This window comes from Opisthocomus hoazin, chromosome 9 (assembly GCF_030867145.1).
Source record: "Opisthocomus hoazin isolate bOpiHoa1 chromosome 9, bOpiHoa1.hap1, whole genome shotgun sequence".
NCBI lineage: Eukaryota > Metazoa > Chordata > Aves > Opisthocomiformes > Opisthocomidae > Opisthocomus > Opisthocomus hoazin.
In genome coordinates this window covers 25771718-25790463 of record NC_134422.1, presented here as the reverse complement: position 1 = coordinate 25790463, position 18746 = coordinate 25771718, and the positions used below count along the sequence as shown (strand labels likewise).

Sequence of the window (18746 nt, the reverse complement as noted above, 5' to 3'; positions counted from 1 at the left end):
CTAGTACATAGAAAGCGCCTGCTCTCGCATTACTACTCTTTTCTTTTTCATCCGCCGGTTCTGAAACCAAATTTTAACTTGCTGATCGCTTAAATTCAGTCTGTTTGATAGTTCTTTCCTCTTCTGTCGGTTAATAAACTCGTTGAGGAGAAACTCGTTTTCCAATTCAGCGATTTGTTGTTTTGTGTACGGTTTCCGTTTCTTTCTTGATCTCCCCTGGGTGGGGCACCAAGGCAAACCTACAACAAACACGGCGATAATTTAGTGGATCAGGTCTGGATGTTACAGGGAATTTGAAAAAATTAAAAAAAAACACAATTAAAAGAAAACCACTCAAGATTTAGCAAGGGTTCAGCTAGGTCGGAGAATCGGGTAAAGCAGATTCCGACCGCACAATTTCTATCTACCTCCGAGTCGGATTCAGAGATTATCGCCCTGAATGGGTTACGGGGGCGGTGGGGAGGAGGGTGTTACAAAGCAATTAAAGGCATCCCTTAGAAAGCAAGTATCTCTCGGTCGCCTCTAACTAAAGTGAAATATTTAAGGCATACCATCCTGCACCGAAGGTCGGAGGCATGACTGGACTGCTGCGGGTTGAACTGTCAGGTTCAAGTTGACGGAATTCTTGATGTCCTCCTTTAGGCTGGAAGTGCAGGAGTTCACTTCAAACAGAGCGGCGGAGCCGTGCAAGCTTCTCTGCAGGCTCGAGTGGTCGTACTTGACGGGCTTTAAGTTGGCTGCGTGAGTAACGCTCGGGTCACTCGCGAAACCTTGCCTCTGCCTGCATCTCTCCTCTTGTTTGGAGCTCGCGTCGTGGGCGTAGTATTTACCGCTGTCTTCCAGGCAGTCTTTGTTGCCGTTGGAGCCGAGGTTGATTGGAACGGAGCCGGGGAGGTAGGGCTGGGCCGCGCCGCCGAACGCGTGGCCCTGCGGCTGGGCTGCGCAGGGGCTCGGGCAGGTCCAGGGGATGGAGCTCCGCGGGTAGGAGATGGTGGGCAGAGCCGCCAACTGACTGCCATTCGCCCGCAAGTTGGGGAAGTAAAAGGAATCTGGAGACTGCAGATTCAAGAGAGAACCGACGTAGCCAGATCTGTAGAGACTGCGATCACACATTTCCAACAAAGGACCTCAGCTGTTCTTACAGCAGTATTTAGTTACAACAGGGAATAAGCGGAAAGCCTGAAACGATTGGACGAAACTTTGCAGACAGGTTCTTCAAAGCCGGTAATTTCAGCACCGCCTCCAGCCACCGAGCCACAGGGTTCCCCCCCCCCCTTTTTTTTTTCCTTCTTCTTCCCTCTTTCCCCCCCTTTTTAAAAGGCTTATGATAACACTTGAAATATGAAAATCCCGAGCTCGCAAGAGGGAGGGGAAGGAACGGTCTCCGCTTCTATAAAAGCGGCCGGGGCCGGCTGGCAACGCTGCGGCGCTGGCGGGAAGATGCGGGGAGACCTAGCCTCTGCAGAGCCGCGAAGGGGAGCGGGCAGCCCCGGCCCGGCGTAGCCCCCCGGCTGGCAGCACCCCCGGGCCGCCCGCCCGAGCGGGGTGAGCAGCAGCCCGCGCAGGAGGGCTGGCAGTGGGGAAGGGGGGGGGGGGAGCTCCTTCCCGCAGAGGGGAAGGGGGTGAGAGTGTTTGGGGCACACGTGCGCGTTTCTGCCCCTGCGCGGGGGAGCACACCTTGTGCGGGTGTGCGCCCAGAACACGTATTTTCCCCCTTTTATATACCCGTTTGTTTTAACTGCCAGCAACATGATATGCATCTGCATATGCTAGCAATTAAAAACTTAATTGATCGGATATTACCAGGGTCGTCATTCTGGTGCGCTAATGATCGGCGGTCTCTCAGGTCCGCGCGTCTGTCCTTATTACTCCCTTTACCTTTCGTTCTCGCTCCGAAGCGAAGACAAGTTTTTGAACAACGCTTTTAAATCTCGGGGTTTATTTTGTCCTTAAAATAGGATCAGTCAAACATAAACAAACCGAGAATAGCAACAGCGACAACACAGAGTTACTCGAGCAAGCCGCCGAGATTAGAAAAAAAAAAAAATTAAAAAAAACTTCAAAGACTGCAAAGAAAGAAAATGCCCGGGTCTGCTCTGCAGCAGAGAGGGGGTGAGTGGGCAGGGGAGAGGGTGCCCCGCTGCTGTCTCCCAAGTTGCGTGTGAGGAATTTTTCTCCCCTGACAAGAAAATTACCCCTTACGGTGTTACTACAGTGTTATTTTGGGCGGTTACACTTATTTTTACATTTTAGAGAGGTCAAACAGGAGCCCCGTTATCCCGTTACCTCTCCCTTTTTCCTCGCAGCACCGGCGTAAGTCGGAATAAAATCATATCTGAGAGCATCCTCCTGCGACGATGTCCCCTCCCAGACTGTGTGGGTCCCTGGGGGAGCACCGTCGCCACGCGGGAGGCTGCGGAGGCCCGTCCGTCACCCGGACCGGGCGGTCCGGTCCTCGGCCTCGCTTCCCCGGAGGACCCCCCCTCGCCCGAGCGGGCCGGCTGCGAGCCGAGCCTGAATGCCCGGACTTCGTCGCTTTCACTGCCTCGGTTAAAAAACTGAACCTAGTTAACAGGTAGGGTCAATTTTCCGTGTTATTGTCCTGTTAATCGTAGCTGTAACCTTAGTCTGATTTCGACGCCGAGATCAGAGAGGCTGCCCCTCTTGACATTCTCCTAATCAAATTCGTCTTTCTGCTTAGTGGGAAATTGAGGTAAATTCTGCAGTAATTTCATTGCCCTGGAAGAAATCTTTAAATGATTGCTCTCTCCTGGACCACACAGGACCACACAAGCACCGCTGGAGGATATTACTGACCACTGCCTTGAATTTTTATTGTTTGAGTTATGTCTACCAATTGAATCTCCCTCTTATTAGCTTACTTCTTTTCTGCCTTTTTTCTCCCCAAGAGGATGGGTAACAGTTTCTTTTCATAATCGCCTTTTACGAAAGAGCTGCCTGATTTTCCGTTCTCGGAAGAAAGAAGGAACATTTTGTGCTCAAAGACTACCTTTTTTGCCCGCAATAAACGCGAGGAATGGATGCGAGCTCCCAGTTACCGGAAAGAAAGGTGACACTTCAAACCGACTTTAATGGGGTTAGAGAAAACAGAGCTTTCAATTAACGCTCAAGTCATCGGTAATTGCTAATTAATACCGCGAAGAAAGATACGAAAAGGAAAATGTGGAGTAGCCGGAGACACTCGCAGCTGTGGAAAGCGATGATTGTGCTGAAGTCTGCAGGGAAAAGGACCGACGGACACCTCCCGTTCCCTCGGAGCCTGGGACGGGCTTGCGCTGGTTTTCCCGGCCAGGGCCGGCTCCCGGTTCAGGGGCGGCGTCGGGCTGCCTCGGGGGTCCCCCCTACCCGTGCCTGTACGGGGAACATAACGGCTGGGGAGCGGGGCGAGCTGGGGGGCCGCTTGCACACCCCTTGCTGGTCTTTGCTTGCCGGTTGGTTGGTTGTGAACCAGGCAGCCGGGTCGGCCCGGACGTCGGAGCTGGAGAGCACCGGTGGGTTCCTCCGGCCCGCGGGCGGAGGCTGCTCTCCGCGCCAGCGGGCCGCCTCCCTCGCGCGCTCATCGCCGGGAAACGCGGCTCCCGGGGCGAGGAGAAGGCTTCTCCCGCCTATGCCGGGGGTTGTCCAGGAGATGGCAGGATTGCCTCAGACATGGCGGCCGGACCCGACGGCGGCCGCGGAGCCGCACGGCAGCGCGGGGCCGGCCGGCCTTTGCCCAGTCGCGTATTAATTATCTGCAAATAACGAGCGCGGTATTTCAGGCGGGTCGTTATGCGCCCTTTCCTCTCAGCGCGGCGGGGGAGCGCCGGCGGTCGGCCCTGCCCGTGCGTCCCGGGAAGACCCCGGGCGGCGGGCACAGGAATGTTCAATAACGCTCGTCGGTGCCCCAGCCCCAGGCTCAGAAAACCCTGTTAACCGGCGCTGGTGGGTGGACGGGCTGGCGTGCCCCGGCCTTTCCTTCCTCCCGGCTGTAGCTGCCAGTTGCTGAACGTCTCCGCACGTTGTAACGAAATTACCAGGCGACTCCTCTCCATCTGGTACTGATTTGACAGTCAGTTCGGGCTTTCTCCTGCCCCGGGAGGGGAGCTTCGGCCGTGGCAAGGCTGCGTCTTCTGAGAGCCCGGAGCGCGGCGAAGCCAAAGGTTAAGCCTTGGGAGGAGGAGGAAGAAGGGATCAACCCGCGACGGCTCCGCGGCCGGGAGACACAGCAGCTCCGGCAGCACCCGGCCCCCCGGCTGCGGGGGGACCCGCGGCAGGAAAAACTCCTCCAGAATTAATGGGACCGAAGTATGTGTGCTTGGGGGCGGGAGGGGCCGGGGGGGGTGGCGCGGGGGGAAGAAGGATGTAAAACATTCAGAGAAAACAAGGCTGCATCAGCATGGAGGGCTGTTCCAGGTGCTTAAATTATGCGCCCCCCCCCCCCCCCCCCCCCCCAGGTCTCCTCTTTTCCCAGAACCAAACAAAAATGCACTCCGAGGTGGACTTTTTTCATCAGTTCGGGGAAAATAAACGCCAGAGAAAGCCGTGAGCGGAAGAGAAAGGGGAAGGAAGAAGGCGGCGGAGGCGGGAGATAACCCCCGGCTGGACCCGCGCGGGGGCACCGGTTGGGGGGGGGGGGAAACTACACGGGGCTGGGCAGCCCCCGGCCGCCGGGCAGCGGACAGGCAGAGCCGGGCTCGGGGGGGACGGAGAGGGCAGGCAGGCTCTGCCCTGCCTCCCCGGCCGTTCTTCGCCGGCAGCCTTGCTTCCTCCAGAAAAAACCCTTCCCCAGCGGCGAGGCCCGCTCGGACGCCGCTTCCCCTCCTCCACCGTGCCCCGCGCCGTGCCTGCGGCCCTTCCCCGGGAGCCGCGGTCGGTACCCGTCCCCGGGAGGGTCCCCGCCGGCCTGGGGCCCGCCAGACGCCCTGCTGCTGGAAGAAGGCGAGTTCCTGCCTCTCTCCTTACATCGAAAAGAAATCGTTTTATTAAAGGCGGTTCAGAAACAGTTCGGCAACACCGGTAACAGCGCGGAAGCTCGGCCCGCGTTCCCAACACAAAGTAAAAGCGGACTTTAAGGCAAGAGAAGAAAAAGACGCGATTTATGGAGAAACGGTCTCCCCGTACGTCTTACCCACATATACTGGTAATCAAAGTGTTTAGAGCAATAGTATATTATAATAAATAATACTGGTTCGGAACACACACGTTTCAATAATTAGACGAGGCACATGAACAGAGAGGACATCGCTTCTCTCTCCTAGTAGCTGACTAGCGTGTCTGATCACCCTGCGGATATCGTAACGTGCACACTAGGTTTACAATAATAAAAAAATCGCCAAAATCCTAGCCTTTCGGCCTGTATAAATTATGGCATCTTATGAAATTCCTTATTTATTGCTTCTGTCATTAACACCCGTTTATTTTTGCAAATTAAAAGTTAATGGTGACCTCCACTTCTCCGACCAGGATTTTTTTTTTCCTTCTTTTTTTTTTTTTTCTTTTTAAGCGCCGTGGCGGGAGGAAGGAGCAGAGTCTCGTGCTTGTCCGAACAACCGGATCGGAGCGGGGATGTTACAGGAGCTCTGCGCCGGGGTTTGCACCCCGCAGGACCGGCAGCCTGCCCTCTGGCCCCGCCGGACGCGCGTCCCCGAGGTGCCCCGACCTGCGCCTCCGCGCAGCCCCGCGCCCGAACCGCCTCTTCCCGCGAACGCGCGGCTCCTTTTTCAACCTGGGAACGTGAAATCCTGCCACTGAAAACGAAACCGCGGCCAAAAAAAAGAAAAAAACAACCCCCCAAAAAAACCAACCCACCGAAAAGCCAAACACGAACCTGCGGAAGAGGGGAGCGTGGTGGGACATCCCCGGGACCCCGCTTTGCTCCCCGCAATGTCTCGGAGTGATTCGCCCTCCCTCGCAAAAGCAATTTAAAATCCGGCTACACACGTTACCCCTCCACGCAATTCTCTCTGGCTCCCGGTGGGCTCGGCGGGTTTTGGCAGCAGCCGGGTGCTGCCACGGGTCCAGACTCTGACTTTCTTGCGTTTTCTGATTGATATATATATATATATAGATATAGATATATATATATATTTTTTTTTTTTTTTTTTTCATTCGGCGTGTTTTGAAGTTTACGATGCCAAATCAAAACTGACACTTTTTGGCACTGGCTGTTGTTCAGAGAAAAAAAAAATACAGAAAAGCCCCCAAAGAGTTAAGTACTTCAGAAAATTATAACTGTAACCATTCAACATACTTAAATTCGTTTATACTGGCCTAGAGGGAAGAACAGAAAATATAATTAATATTCATATTAATATTATTTTCAAAAGGAAGAAACAGAATTATAATTCAAGATTTGTCAGCACTCCCTTCCACTTAGAAAAAACCGCTGTCTTTCATGGAAAACAATTCCCGAAATTTCACCACCGCTGGAAGGAGGGGGGGAAAAATTAAATATGTTTTCAAGTCTTTCCAAAAGTCTTTAGCTGGTCGTAAATTGAGTTTATATATCCATCACTGTCCGCAACTAATAGATCAAGATACATTGTCTTTCAGTTTGGAGACTATTTTCTTGTCCTTCACCCTCCGGTTCTGAAACCAAATGGTAACTTGTCTCTCAGACAGGTTTGTGGCTGCGGATATCCTTCGCCTCTTGTCCTTGTTAATGAACTTGTTAATGGCGTATTCATTCTCGAGTTCTTTGAGCTGCAGTTTTGTGTACGGCACTCGCTTCTTTCTCCCACGCCGGTAGACACACATATCGGGCTGGTTTAGTGCAACGTCCCCTGTCGCAAGAGACATTACGTGAAAAATTAGGATTTTATTACAGGATTTTATTAAAGCTTATCCGATACTTATGGGCACCGGTTTTCACGGGCGAATAAACAACGCTGTGTTGCTTACAGTTTGTTACCCTTCGCGCCGCCACGTTAGTTAGTGAAGCCCCGAGACCCTGGCGGAATGTCATCGCTCTGGGGGCACGCAGGGCCCGCGGGTGGGTGCCGGCAGCGCGGAGACCGCGCCGGGGTGCGTCCCCCCGGGTCTGGGGTCTGGGCCTTGGCGCCCTCACCCTCCCGGCTGCTGCGGGGCTCGGGGACCGGGTCGGGGGGAGGCGGAGGAGCTCAAGGCTGCAAGCCGTCGCCCCGCAAACCGCCAAGGCCACGTCTGCAGGCGGCGGCCGGGGGAAGCCGCGGGAGAAGGAGCCCGAGGCCGCCCCGCGTCCCGGGGGCCCTGGCGATGGGCGGCGGGGGGGGGGGGGGGGGGGTCCGGGCTCCGTCCCGCGGGGTGGAAAGCGGAAGGTGAGGTTTCCTCGGGGGTAGGGGAAGGAAAAAGCGGAAAAAATCCGGCGTCCGTCCCCCCCCCGTCTCTCCGCTCTGTGCGTGTCTGTGCGGCGTGTCCACCTCAGCAGGCCGCCCCTGCGGCCCGGGGGGCGGGGGAGGGGACGGGCAGGCGGAGGAGGCGCGGGGGGGGGGGGAGGGTGGGTGGGGGGGGGAGGGTGGGGTGGGGGGGTTCAGCTCAGACCATCTCTCTCCCTCTCGTACCTGGAAAGGACGATTTCCAAAAGTGTGAGCTCTGTGTCTGATCTTTGGCACAGTAAACCTGACTATTCCAGCCATTAGCCAGAGTCCAGGACTGATAGCCCTCCATTGATATGTATGTTTCGTGTCTCGGTTCCCCAGAGCCAAACGTAGAGACCATGTCTATGTACCCAGGAACGTGCTGGTAGGGGGTTGTATAGCCCTGGTAGAAGGACACTTCCTTCGCCCTGGAGGAGACTTCATTGGCGGGGACACTCGTGCTGGTCAGACTGGAGACGTCCATGTACTTTTCCACGGGAAAGCCGCCAATGGAGGCGTGGGGGGGAGACTTCAGGGCGTTCTGCTGGATCCCAACCCCGTGGGACATCCTGCAGCTATAGTATCCGTTCCCAAAGTGATACCCATAGCCGAGAGCGGGGGCGGTGGCCGGCGCGGCGGAGCCCGGGCAGTCCTTGGCCGGGGGGTCGGGCCTCGCCGCCCCCCCCGAGCGCTCCCCTCCGCCGGTGTAGGCGAACCCCGAGGCGGCGGCGGCGGCGGCGGCGGCGGCGGCGGCGGCTCGGCCGGTGTGCGCGGCACCGAAAACGGGCGAGGAGAGGAAATTACGGCACTGCCCGGGGGCTCCCCCGCCGCCCCCCCCCGCCGCCGGTGCTGTCGCCGCGCAGTCCGTCCATCTCCCAGCTGGCTGCTTTGCTCATCGCCTTGCACATCGCGGGCGGCGGCGGCGGCGGCGGCTCGATCCCCGGCCGGGCATGGTGCAAAACGGTTATTTGCCTCCCAAACAGGTTGGAACCTGGCGGTACGTTTATAAAAACGAAGTCCAGGTTGGGAGGGGTGACGGGGGTGGGGGGAGGACGGCTCCAGATTAGTTTGCCGCAGCCCGGGGGGCTTGCTCATAGGCTGCCGTCGGAACATGTGACCCTCGCGCTGCCCGCACTGCCCCTTTCCACTCGCAGCCCCCCGGTCCGCACCGACGGCGTCCCCCCACCCCCCGCCTCCCTTCCCGCCCCGGCGCTGGGGAGGGGCTGGGCGGGAGGGTGGCGGTGATGCCCCTCCGGGCCAACCTCGCCCCCGTCGCTTTCATCCCCCGCCTTTCTCCTGCCCGCGGCTTCAAAAGGGCCAGCGGAGAACCTTAGTCCTCCGCTGGCCCTTACGAAGCCGCGGGCAGGGGCCTTTTTCTTTTTTTTGCCGCGGTTCTGACCGGATCCCCGTTGTGTCTGCCTCTACACAGTCTTTGTATCCCCCCCCCCTCCCCACATCCCTCCTTCCCTGCGGTGTGTGGAGGAGTCAGGCTTTGTTATAAGGGAGAAGGGGTCCCCTGGCTCCGCTGAGCTCTCGGTTCGTGGGAGACACCCCCCGTTCCTCCCCAGCTCCCAAGACAGTGCAACCAGCCAGGAAAAGGCACTGTGCTCAGCGCAAGATGCTAAACCTGGCACTCATTAGATGTGGCTTTTTTCCCCTTGCAGTGTCAGTTCATGTCGCGGTAAGGCAGCCTAGTTAAAACGCAGCGTTTGCTTGTGCTGACTGCTATTCTGGGGCTGACTTCCCAAGATTGTGGCAAATCCTTCTGTCGTCTCTCTCGACTCTCCCGCTGAGCCCGGATGGAAACTGCAGGAGCGCGAAGAGCTGGAAACGGAGCGAGCTCCGAAGAGGAGCCCCAGCTCCAGCCCCAGCTCCAGCCCCAGCTCCAGCCCCAGCCCCAACCCCAACCCTAGCCCCAGCCCCAGCCCCAGCCCCAATCCCAACCCTAGCCCCAGCCCCTCTGGGCCGGTTCCTGTCGCCCCGCAGACACTTCACCCTCTCCCGGGCGAAGAGGGCAACAAGCTTTTCGTGGAAAGGCGGCAGCTCCGCCGGGGAAGGGCGGCCAAACTCCGCGCCCGCTGAAGAACACGTAGCTGGGGCCGCATTCTCCGTCCCTGCGGAGGCTGGGGCGCGGGAGAGCAGAGATGCAGCCGCCGCGGAGGTGGAACCCAGAGCAAAGTGCTATTTCGGGGCTGGGGTGTCCCTGCTGAGCAGGGATACCCCGAGGGCCGCCGCCCCGTCCCGCAGCCCCGCTTTGTGGCGGGTCTGACAACCGCTGGCAGTGGCTGGAGGTGGGGGTGAGGAACGGCTAACGGGTGCCAGTAATCGCAGCAACACCCGGATGGCAAGTGCGGGTTCACGTTCTTCAGCTCTAACCACTTAATTGCTATTGATCTTTCCTAAATCAGCTAAGTGAGCCAGACGTGGTTACATGTTCGCTCGTTTATAAGCCGAATCAGTATTTGCTCTCAGGACAAGAAACCCTACATAATTAGGAGGACGGCTGGTGGAGCCACAAGTTTCTCATCCTTTTATGTCCCTCCACGCAGCTTTCTAATGAAAACATCGCTAACAACGCTGAAGTCCGCAGGAACGAGAGGCTACTTTCTCTGGACATCTTTCCCCTTGTATTCCCATTCCTCTTGCAATAAATGAGACGAAAGTTTCTCTCTCGTCGCGACGTTTTAGAGAAGGCCGCCGAAAGAAAGCAGCACCGAAAGCACGGGGTTTCGAGCTTTTTGAGCTCCGTCACATCAAAGCAAACCACGGTGCAGCCGCAGCGACGCCCGCAGAGGACCTCAGCCCTGCCGAGCCTTCTGCTCCAGCGAGAGCCTCTTGCCGTCCCAGAGAACTGTGTCTTCGGGCGGGTTTATGACCGACAGCTTCAACTCCGTAATGACCCGTTTCGTGGAGGGTGTAGAAAACAGCACTGTCTCGCACGGCAGGGTACTACGCACGCGAATAAAAATAATGAGCTCAGGAGCCGAGCTCGGAGCTCTGAGAGCATCCACCCAGCTTACAAGTGGCAGGACGCTGCCCGGGGGCGACGGTCCCACCGAGACATCGCTCGGCTTCGGGCAGGGCGACGGGGCCGCGCTGGCCGGGCCTCTGCCTGCGGGACCGTCCGCGCCTTCCCCCGCAGCGGCTCTGCGGGAGCCCGGCGCCCCGCGGAGCCGCACGGCATTTTCCATTGACACATTGTACGGGAAATCTGCACGACACACGGGGCAGACAGCTTCGCTGCAGAAAGTGGCTCCGTTCTCCCCACGAAAAAAAACAAGTGTTTGTTTGGTTTCCACCCCCCCTGAAATTACCTCATTTCCTCAAATACGTTTGCCATGATTTAACACATTTAGGACTCCACTCAAGCTTTTAGCACAGGCTTTTAGTGTTTGCGGTCTGTCCTCTGCCTGGTTCTCTCTAAGGAAAAACAACCCGTTTTTTTCATCACCTCCCCCGCCAGAATGTGCCGATGGTAACTGTATGTTTAGGGAACTGCTTCTCTCGTGAATGCTTGATGCAGAAAAAAACCCCCAAAACAAAACCCAAAACCCCCAATCACCTCGCCCAGAACAAACGGAGAGCGTAAAAGAAGAGAAAAAGAATCCATTTACATTTCCCCCGAACTTTTCCGCTGCCCACTGCGTTCCACTGTTACCTTCCAACTCGCGTGGACTTTTGATAGCTAAACAAAACAGAAGAGCTTTCGTTTTCTCCTACCCCTTAGAAAAAAAGGAAGCCAGTTGAGATAATGAAAAGATTTAACAGCAACGCAGGGAAAACAGTTAAACTATATTATTTTCCCTCCAGATCGGTGCCACGGCTTGCCGTCTCTTTTTCAAAACTCCATCGCGAGTCGGAGGAAGCTTGCTCAGGACCTCCTGCGTGGCCTCCGAGCACACGCGGGCGTTGAACCTGAGTTCCCAGGTCACAGAGGTGTGCCGTCCTCTCCCTGACTCCCACCCCCGCTCCGCAGCAGCGCGGGGACCACGGGGACCCCGGGGCCTGGGACACGCCTGAACCGCAACGCAACGACGGCCGGGCGGCGATCAGAGCCGTGCTTTGCCGCTTAATTTATAGCCCGTTTAAACCAAAACCTGCTCGAATTAAAGCCTGTTTGTGCGCGAAGGCAGCTCCGCAGGACACCGTGCAATCATTCGCGGGACCCCAGCCCGGATAGCGGGGGGTGGGGCGGTGCTGACTCGGGGACGCGCCGGGTTTGTGTCCCTCCCCCCCCTCGGGTGACATTCCGCGGAAAATCGGGACCGAACAAGCAGGCAGGAGCCCCGAGACCGGCGCTTTGCGTGCGCGACGGCCTGAGGCGGAGGGGAAAGTCGGCGCTGCGCGGGGCAGCGGCTGCGCGGGCGCGGAGATGCGCGGAAAGGCCGCGCAGAGCCTGCGGGCAGGGCGGGCAGCGCCCGGGGCCCCGCCGCGCAGAGCCGCCGCCGCGCCGCCAGGTGGCGCCGCCGTGCCTGCCGCCGCCGCTGCCGCGAGAGCGGCGCGGCCCCCCCGCCACCCCCGGGACAGACTCCACTCAGCCCCAGCCTCCCCGGGACAGACCCCACTCAGCCACAGACCCTCCAGGGCAGACCCCAATCAGCCCAAATCCCCACGGGACAGACCCCACTCAACCCCAGACCCCCCCCGGGGCCTGCCGGGACAGACCCCACTCCGCCCCAGAACCCCGGGACAGACCCCACTCAGCACCAACCCCCCCGGGGCAGACCCCGCTCAGCCCCAAACCGCTCGAGGCAGACCCTATTCAGCCCCAGACCCCCCCAGAACCCCCGGGACAGACCCCACTCAGCCCCAGAACCCCAGGGACAGACCCCGTTCAGCCCCAGCCCCCTCGGGCAGACCCCACTCAGTCCCAGACACCACACCCCCCCCCCCCGAGGCCCAGCCCCCGCACGCCTGGGGCGTCCCGCAGAGCTGGCGCTGCCGAGCGGCCGCTGGCGGGCTGCCCCGGCGGGGAGGAGGCAGCGGGTACTCCCGCCCGCCTGCCCGGGCACGCTCGGAGCGGTGAGAAGCTGGCCGAGGTGGTGTTTGGCTCTTTTAATGGGAACTTCATTTCAATTAAGTTGCGTGACCTCTTTTTTCCCGGGCAAGATTTAATAAACGAGCCCTGAAATATTCTTTGATGCCTCTAGTAATAACTTTCAAGGTAAAAATGAAAAGAAGTTTGGCCGGAGGCCTAAGCAGCTATTTAAACTTACACGAACAACTGAGTAAACTCTGTAACTCCCCCTCAACCCCTGCCTTGTCCGCTCATGTCACTGTGATGCCGGAGGCTCCTTCGGCTGAGCGCTTGGTTTCGGAGAGCTGTAAACATACGCAGAAAGGTTTTTCGGCTGTGTTGTTGTTTTCTGCGAAAGAAACACACACACAAAAGCAAACCAAAACAAAACCCAACCCGAACAGATGAACACGGGTGCGGTAAGCGCGTCGAGCTGGCCGGGAACGCAGGTACCGGATGCCCGGGCTGGCGGTTTGGGGCGAGCGGACGAACCGCCTGGCAGGGAAATGTTTCGTTACCTCGCGTCTGCTCAGCGGAAGATTATTAACGTCTTTTATGATACGTTATTTCCCTTGCGTGTGAATGTAGCTGTATTTTAAGACGCATAACCTAAGCCATCAGTATTATTGAAAAGGTGCAAAATATAAAATAACACTAATAAAGACCATTCACAGCGGCACTTGCGTGTAACTTCTTTTTCTCACGTTGAGGCTTTTCGTACAGCCTCTTCCATCCTCTCCGAAGGAAATGAAAAGCTCTCCCGCCTTTTTCTCGGCGCGGGGACACTTCTGGAGCCTGAAGCCGTGCCGGCTTAGGCCGGGCGCGCCTCGGACAGCGGTACCGGGGCTGCGGCTTTCCACGGAGCCGGGGGGGCGGGGGAGGGGTAGAGATGCTTCGCCCGGTTACAGCCGTTAAGAAAACAGACGAGGGCGCCAAACGACAGCAATAAACCGGGCCGCGGGCTCCCGCTCCGCCCCCCGCCCCGCCGGCCCGGCTCCCGGGGCCGCCGGCTGCGGCGGTGCCGGGCGCTGCGGGGGGAGCGGCGGCTGCGGGACCCCGGCGGGGCCTGCCGCGCTGCCCCGAGAGCCGAGCCGGGCTGCGTCCCACCGGGAGGGCAGCGCCGAGCCCCCGCCGTGCCCGGCCCGCCCGGGGGGCTCCGGGGGGGACGGGGGTGTCTGTGTCGTCCCACCGCCCCTGCGGCTAGCGTCCCGCTCCGCTCCCCTCCGCATCGGTCCGCGGGCAAGGAAAAATCGTTATTTACTTTTTGTCTGGTTTGGGGGCTGTAAAACGCGGGACACCACACCGCAGTCTAAATTCACATTTCAAAGGGCTGACATAAACCGCTCATTAATGGAAGGCTGGATTTTGCAAACAACGCCCAGAATGTTTCCTAAGTATTCGGTGGAATGTTTAGGGAGACTTTAACACGTTATTAAAAAAAAAATAATCTGACAAGTATCCCATTTTCGAGCTATGAATTATGTGCAAGAGCGCAAGAACTTAGGCGATGTGTGTGACCAGCACTAGCGGGAACGGCTCTCCTCGCAAAACAGATCAAACCCGCGTTTAATCGCAGGAAACACTGGGGAGTTTCCCCGGGCGACGAAACTCCGATTCCCGGGTCTTAATACGAGGTGATGCGGGTGAAAAAAACAAAACAAAACACGGCGAGAATAAAGGTTGGGCAGCTATCGAAGAGCACTCCAGACACGCTAACGACGAAGGATTTATCTTCGTTTAAATGGTTGCCATCAGCGTCATTATTACTAGCAAAGTTCTCACTGAAGGGAGGCTTTCCCGGCTGTCACCTCTGCCGAGCCGCATCCCCGCAGCGCGGCACCCGGCAAAGCGCGGAGGGGGGAGCGCTCCGAGCCACAGGTAACTCCGCAGAGGGGGTGCCTCGGGGGTGCCTCTGCAGCCCGGAGCCCGCAGGCAATAACCCCCCTGCACTGGTTTCCACGGTTATTTTATTATTCTTGTTATTTTTAAACGCGTAGACCTTACTGGCGGTGGGGAGGGAAGAAGCAGGAAAGGAACCTGCCGGGAGGATGAAACGGCGCGGCCGCGGAGTGTTTTAAAACACGAATGCGTTTAATGCCCCTCGGTTATTCCCCCCGCTTTCGTGCCGTACCACAGCCAGTGTTGTCCCGGGGGGGGGAAAAATAGCAGGCTAACTCCGTCGATAAGCAGGATTACAGACAGCATAAAGGAGATCGTGTTTAAGGACGCAACGAAGAAAAATATGTTAGAATCACAATACATCAGATTACAACAAATATTCTGATTCCCAGGCAGCTGCTGAAGGTGCACTCAAGTCGGTGCGCTGCCGGCAGCAGCGGTGTTAGAAAGTCCGGTTATAAGGTTCCCGCGTGTGATGGGGTGCGTGGGGGTGTCCGTGTAAATTCCTAAATAAAAGTGCTAACGCGGTCTGGAAATGGGAGGGAAAAGTAAAGAGATGTCAGCGGCGGGAGGTTCTCGGTCCTCTGCTCCTCTTCCAGCATTTCCTCGCGTTGCGATCTAAAATCCGCCTCGGAAATAATAATAAAGAAAAGCGTTATCTAATATTTAGCATGTAGTTCTGTCCGAGGACAAATGAGAAAGAAGCTGCATCATTAGGACCTAAAAGGCAACAAAACAAAAATCAGAGCATAATGATGCACCTAAATGAAGGGGGAAATGTTGCACAGCTCATTTTATTAATCAGACTGTCAATTCCACCCCAGAGGCCAAACCCCAGAGCAATTCAAGCAAGATCTGATCAAGCTAAGGACAAGAGCTTTACTCCTCACTTCTTGTCTTTCTTTCTTTCCACCTGGATATATTTGTCTGCTCTGAAGCCGCCTTCATTATCCACTGACAGGAGCTTGTATTTATTTGCTTATAAACCTGTTACAATAAATGATTATTCGAACAGCGTCATTCGTACCTTAATGACGAGCAGCACTTTTTGATGAATGACATTTCGGGCTAGAAAGGATGTATGGGTCATTTTGACCAGTCATTCCCTCGCTTTGGCATCCCACAATTTTTACGCCTCCCTCAAAAAGAGATAATAATATTTAGAGACACTTGCCGGGCTGAATGTGAATTAGCCCCTGCTGCAGCTCATCATTAGCACAGGACCAGCCCTGCAACTTTGACATTTTTTATAAAGCTGAGATGATGGAAAGAATAAGAAAAGAGATGATCCTGATGGAGAGAGGGCTGCACAGCCCTACAGCTGGCAAAAGGCTCTCGAATTTGTCAGACTCAGCTGGAAATGCGGTGCTGGAGGCCCTCGAAAATTCTCCGCACAGTGGTCGCCTCAGCCCGAGACTGGCTGCCGCCTCCCTGCACGGCACGATAGGGGACATCTCCGCCAAAAGCAAATTTGAAATAGACACTTTATTCAACCTCCAGCACCCGAGCAGCGAAAGCAGCGTCACCTCCGAAATCCCGCCGTCGGAAAGCAGGAAGAAAATCAGCCTTTATTCCGAAGTCGCCCAAGAGGCAGAGATGAACAGCGATGTGGAGGTGGGCTGCTCCGCGCTCCGCTCCCCAGCCAGCCTGGCTTCCTCCCAGCTGAAGGAAAGCAGCAACAAAGGTAACTCTTCCTTTCTCACCTCCTCCTAAGCCCCGCACTCTGCCGACCGGCTTTAAAACCCAAAGCGAACCCACCGCCGCCGCCGAAGTTGCTCGCCTCCGCACCGGCGCTCTCTCGGCCGCGAAGACAGAGCTCCGGGCTGTAAAATATTATCGCGATTACCTGCGCTATTCCGACAGCCGAGGCACGCTGCCCGGGAAGCTCCCGTGCGGGTGCGTGCGTGCGTGTGTGTGTGCATGCATGCCCAGATCCGTCGGCGTGTAGATGTATTATATCCAGAATACACGCGGGCACGAATGTCCACCCACCTATATTCAGGGAAAGCTTTCTCCTTATTTTTCCTCGCGCTCTCGGAGCTCTCGGCGCCTCTCGAGCTGTGTATACGTGTAGATGCATACACAGATTGGATCAGAGAGGGAGAGGGAGGAATGCGAGGAAACTGCCCCCGTTTGTCTGCGTGTGTCCCCCCCATGCAACGTGCCGTCTGTGTCCACCTCGGGGTAACCGGGCACTGGCCACGTTCCCTCTGCCTGTAACGGGGGGTTTGACACAGCCTCGTCCCTTTCCCCGCGCTTTGCGGGGCGCGGTGAAGGACGGCGGCTGTTCTGGCTGTAATTGGGGAGGGGGAGCCAGGTGAGCCGTGGGTTTCCTAGGGGCCACAGTGCATGCCTTTTTTTGTCAAATGTGCCAGAGAAAGGAAGGGATCCTCGACGTAACACCGGAGGAAGGCGAAAAAAAAAAGGGGGGGGGGGGGTGTCTCATGGCTGCTCTAATTTCGTACGCCTGGAACGAAAGCAAGAGCGGCAGTCGAAGGGGAGAAGCCGAGCGCCGAGCCCGGGCTCCTCGCAGCCTGGCTGAGCCGCGCCGAGCCCCGGCCCGTGCCCCCGCCCGCTCTCCCCGGGGCTCGGCTGCTCCGCCATCACCAAACCCCCCTTTTAGTGACGATAACGCGGTCACCAAGTACACCCCCACCCCAGCCCCCCAACCCCGGCTGTATCGGCCCCGTGAGCAGCAGCGCTTGGCAGGGACGGCAGCGGGCCCTGAGGACGGGCGCGCAGGGCCCGGTCCGGCCCGGCCGGGGGGCTGCGGGGGCCGCCCCGCCGCCCGCTCTCACCGCCCTGCCCTTGCCCTGCAGGCTACGCGGAGAGCAGCCCGGCGCCCAGCACCCCCGCCGCCGCCCCCGCCGCCCCCGCCGCCGGCATCGGCAGCCTGCACGGCGGGGGGGCCCTGGGCGGCTCGGCGGCGGGGGCCGACCAGGTGCGCCGGTACCGGACCGCCTTCACCCGGGAGCAGATCGCCCGACTGGAGAAGGAGTTTTACCGGGAGAACTACGTGTCGCGGCCCCGGCGCTGCGAGCTGGCCGCCGCCCTCAACCTCCCGGAGACCACCATCAAGGTACGCCGGGGCCGCCGAGCCCCCCGGCTCCCCCGGGCCGGACCCGCCGGCCGGGAGAGGGGTGCCCGGCGAGCGGGGGGGGGCCGCGGTGGGCGCCGGCGGGGTGCCCGCCTGTGCGGGCGACGGGAGCGGGGCAGCGGCGCGGAGCTGAGGCCGCACTGTGCTTGTCTCCCCGCGCAGGTGTGGTTCCAGAACCGGCGGATGAAGGACAAGCGGCAGCGCCTGGCCATGTCCTGGCCCCACCCGGCCGACCCCAGCTTCTACACCTACATGATGACCCACGCGGCGGCCACGGGCAGCCTGCCCTACCCCTTCCACTCCCACGTCCCGCTGCACTACTACCCCCACGTAGGGGTCACCGCCGCCGCCGCCGCCGCCGCCGCCTCGGGGGCCGCCGCCGCGCCCTTCGCCACCTCCATCCGCCCGCTGGACACCTTCCGCGCCCTCTCGCACCCCTACTCCCGCCCGGAGCTGCTCTGCAGCTTCCGACACCCGGGCCTCTACCAGGCGCCCGCCGCCGCCGCCGCCGCCGCCGGCCTCAACAGCGGCGCGGCCGCCTCGGCGGCGGCGGCGGCAGCGGCGGCGGCGGCGGCGGCCGCGGGGTCGGGGCCCCCGGGGGGCTCGGCGCCCTGCTCCTGCCTCAGCTGCCACAGCAGCCAGACGGCGGCGGCGGCGGCGGCGGCGGCGGCGGCCTCGGCGCTGGGCTCCCGGGGAGCAGCCGCCGCCGACTTCCCGTGCTCGGCGGCGGGGCAGCGCTCCGAGAGCGGCTTCCTGCCCTACTCGGCCGCCGTGCTGGGCAAGGCCGCCGTCGGCTCGCCGGACCAGCGGGAGGAGGCGCCGCTCACCAGATAACTACCGCGGCCGGGGACCGCGGGCGGGGGAGTTTTGTAGGGTCGACCTGAGCGGGGAGGGGGGCGGGGGGGGGGCAGAAAGTTCCGTCTATTTTTCTATCGCGGACCGCCCGGCGCGGAGGGTCGCGGGGCCCGGCGGGGAGGGCGCTCCGCGGCCGCTGCGCCTCCGCGGAGGCGGCCCCGGGGTACGCGGGGCTGCTGGCGGCCGGACCGCGGGGAGGGGGAGCCGGCGGAAGGGGAACGTGTTCCCGGCTTTTTTTGGTGTCGCTTTAATTATTATTATTATTATTATTAATTATTCTTATTATTTCGGTTTGAGTTGGTCGAAATGGGAAGCGTCTCGCGTATTTCTGTGCGGCGAGCGGTGGCCGACGGGGCTGCCGCGGCCGCGCCGGCGGCGGGAAGGGAAGCATGAGCCCGACTGGACGGGGAGAGGCGGTGTTCGAAGCTCACGCTTCCCAGCCACCGCGCGACCCCGGCTACCTGGGAAATACTTGAATCTCTCTAGGTGTAGGCTGTTGTCCCGAAGCGTTTACCTTCCAGACACTTTCCTAAATTTAATTCTC

The 18746-nt window shown here is 59.0% G+C and overlaps 3 protein-coding genes across 3 annotated transcripts; 1 reads left to right on the top strand and 2 right to left on the bottom strand.

Annotated features, from left to right (window-relative positions):
• HOXD12 (homeobox D12) lies at nt 1-1113 on the bottom strand. The gene is made up of 2 exons (XM_075431141.1): nt 552-1113; nt 1-239 (listed from the first exon to the last, which is right to left on the bottom strand). The coding sequence occupies exons 1-2, from the start codon at nt 1111-1113 to the stop codon at nt 1-3; spliced, it is 801 nt and encodes a 266-aa protein (XP_075287256.1).
• Nucleotides 1114-6531: 5418 nt separating this feature from the next.
• Nucleotides 6532-8230, bottom strand: HOXD13 (homeobox D13). The gene is given in 3 exon segments (XM_009934107.2): nt 6532-6782; nt 7539-8184; nt 8186-8230. Coding segments are annotated over 3 exon segments (942 nt in total).
• A 7280-nt stretch (nt 8231-15510) lies between these two features.
• Nucleotides 15511-18181, top strand: EVX2 (even-skipped homeobox 2). The gene is made up of 3 exons (XM_075431113.1): nt 15511-15934; nt 17070-17329; nt 17510-18181. The coding sequence occupies exons 1-3, from the start codon at nt 15511-15513 to the stop codon at nt 18179-18181; spliced, it is 1356 nt and encodes a 451-aa protein (XP_075287228.1).
• The last annotated feature ends 565 nt before the right edge of the window (nt 18182-18746 follow it).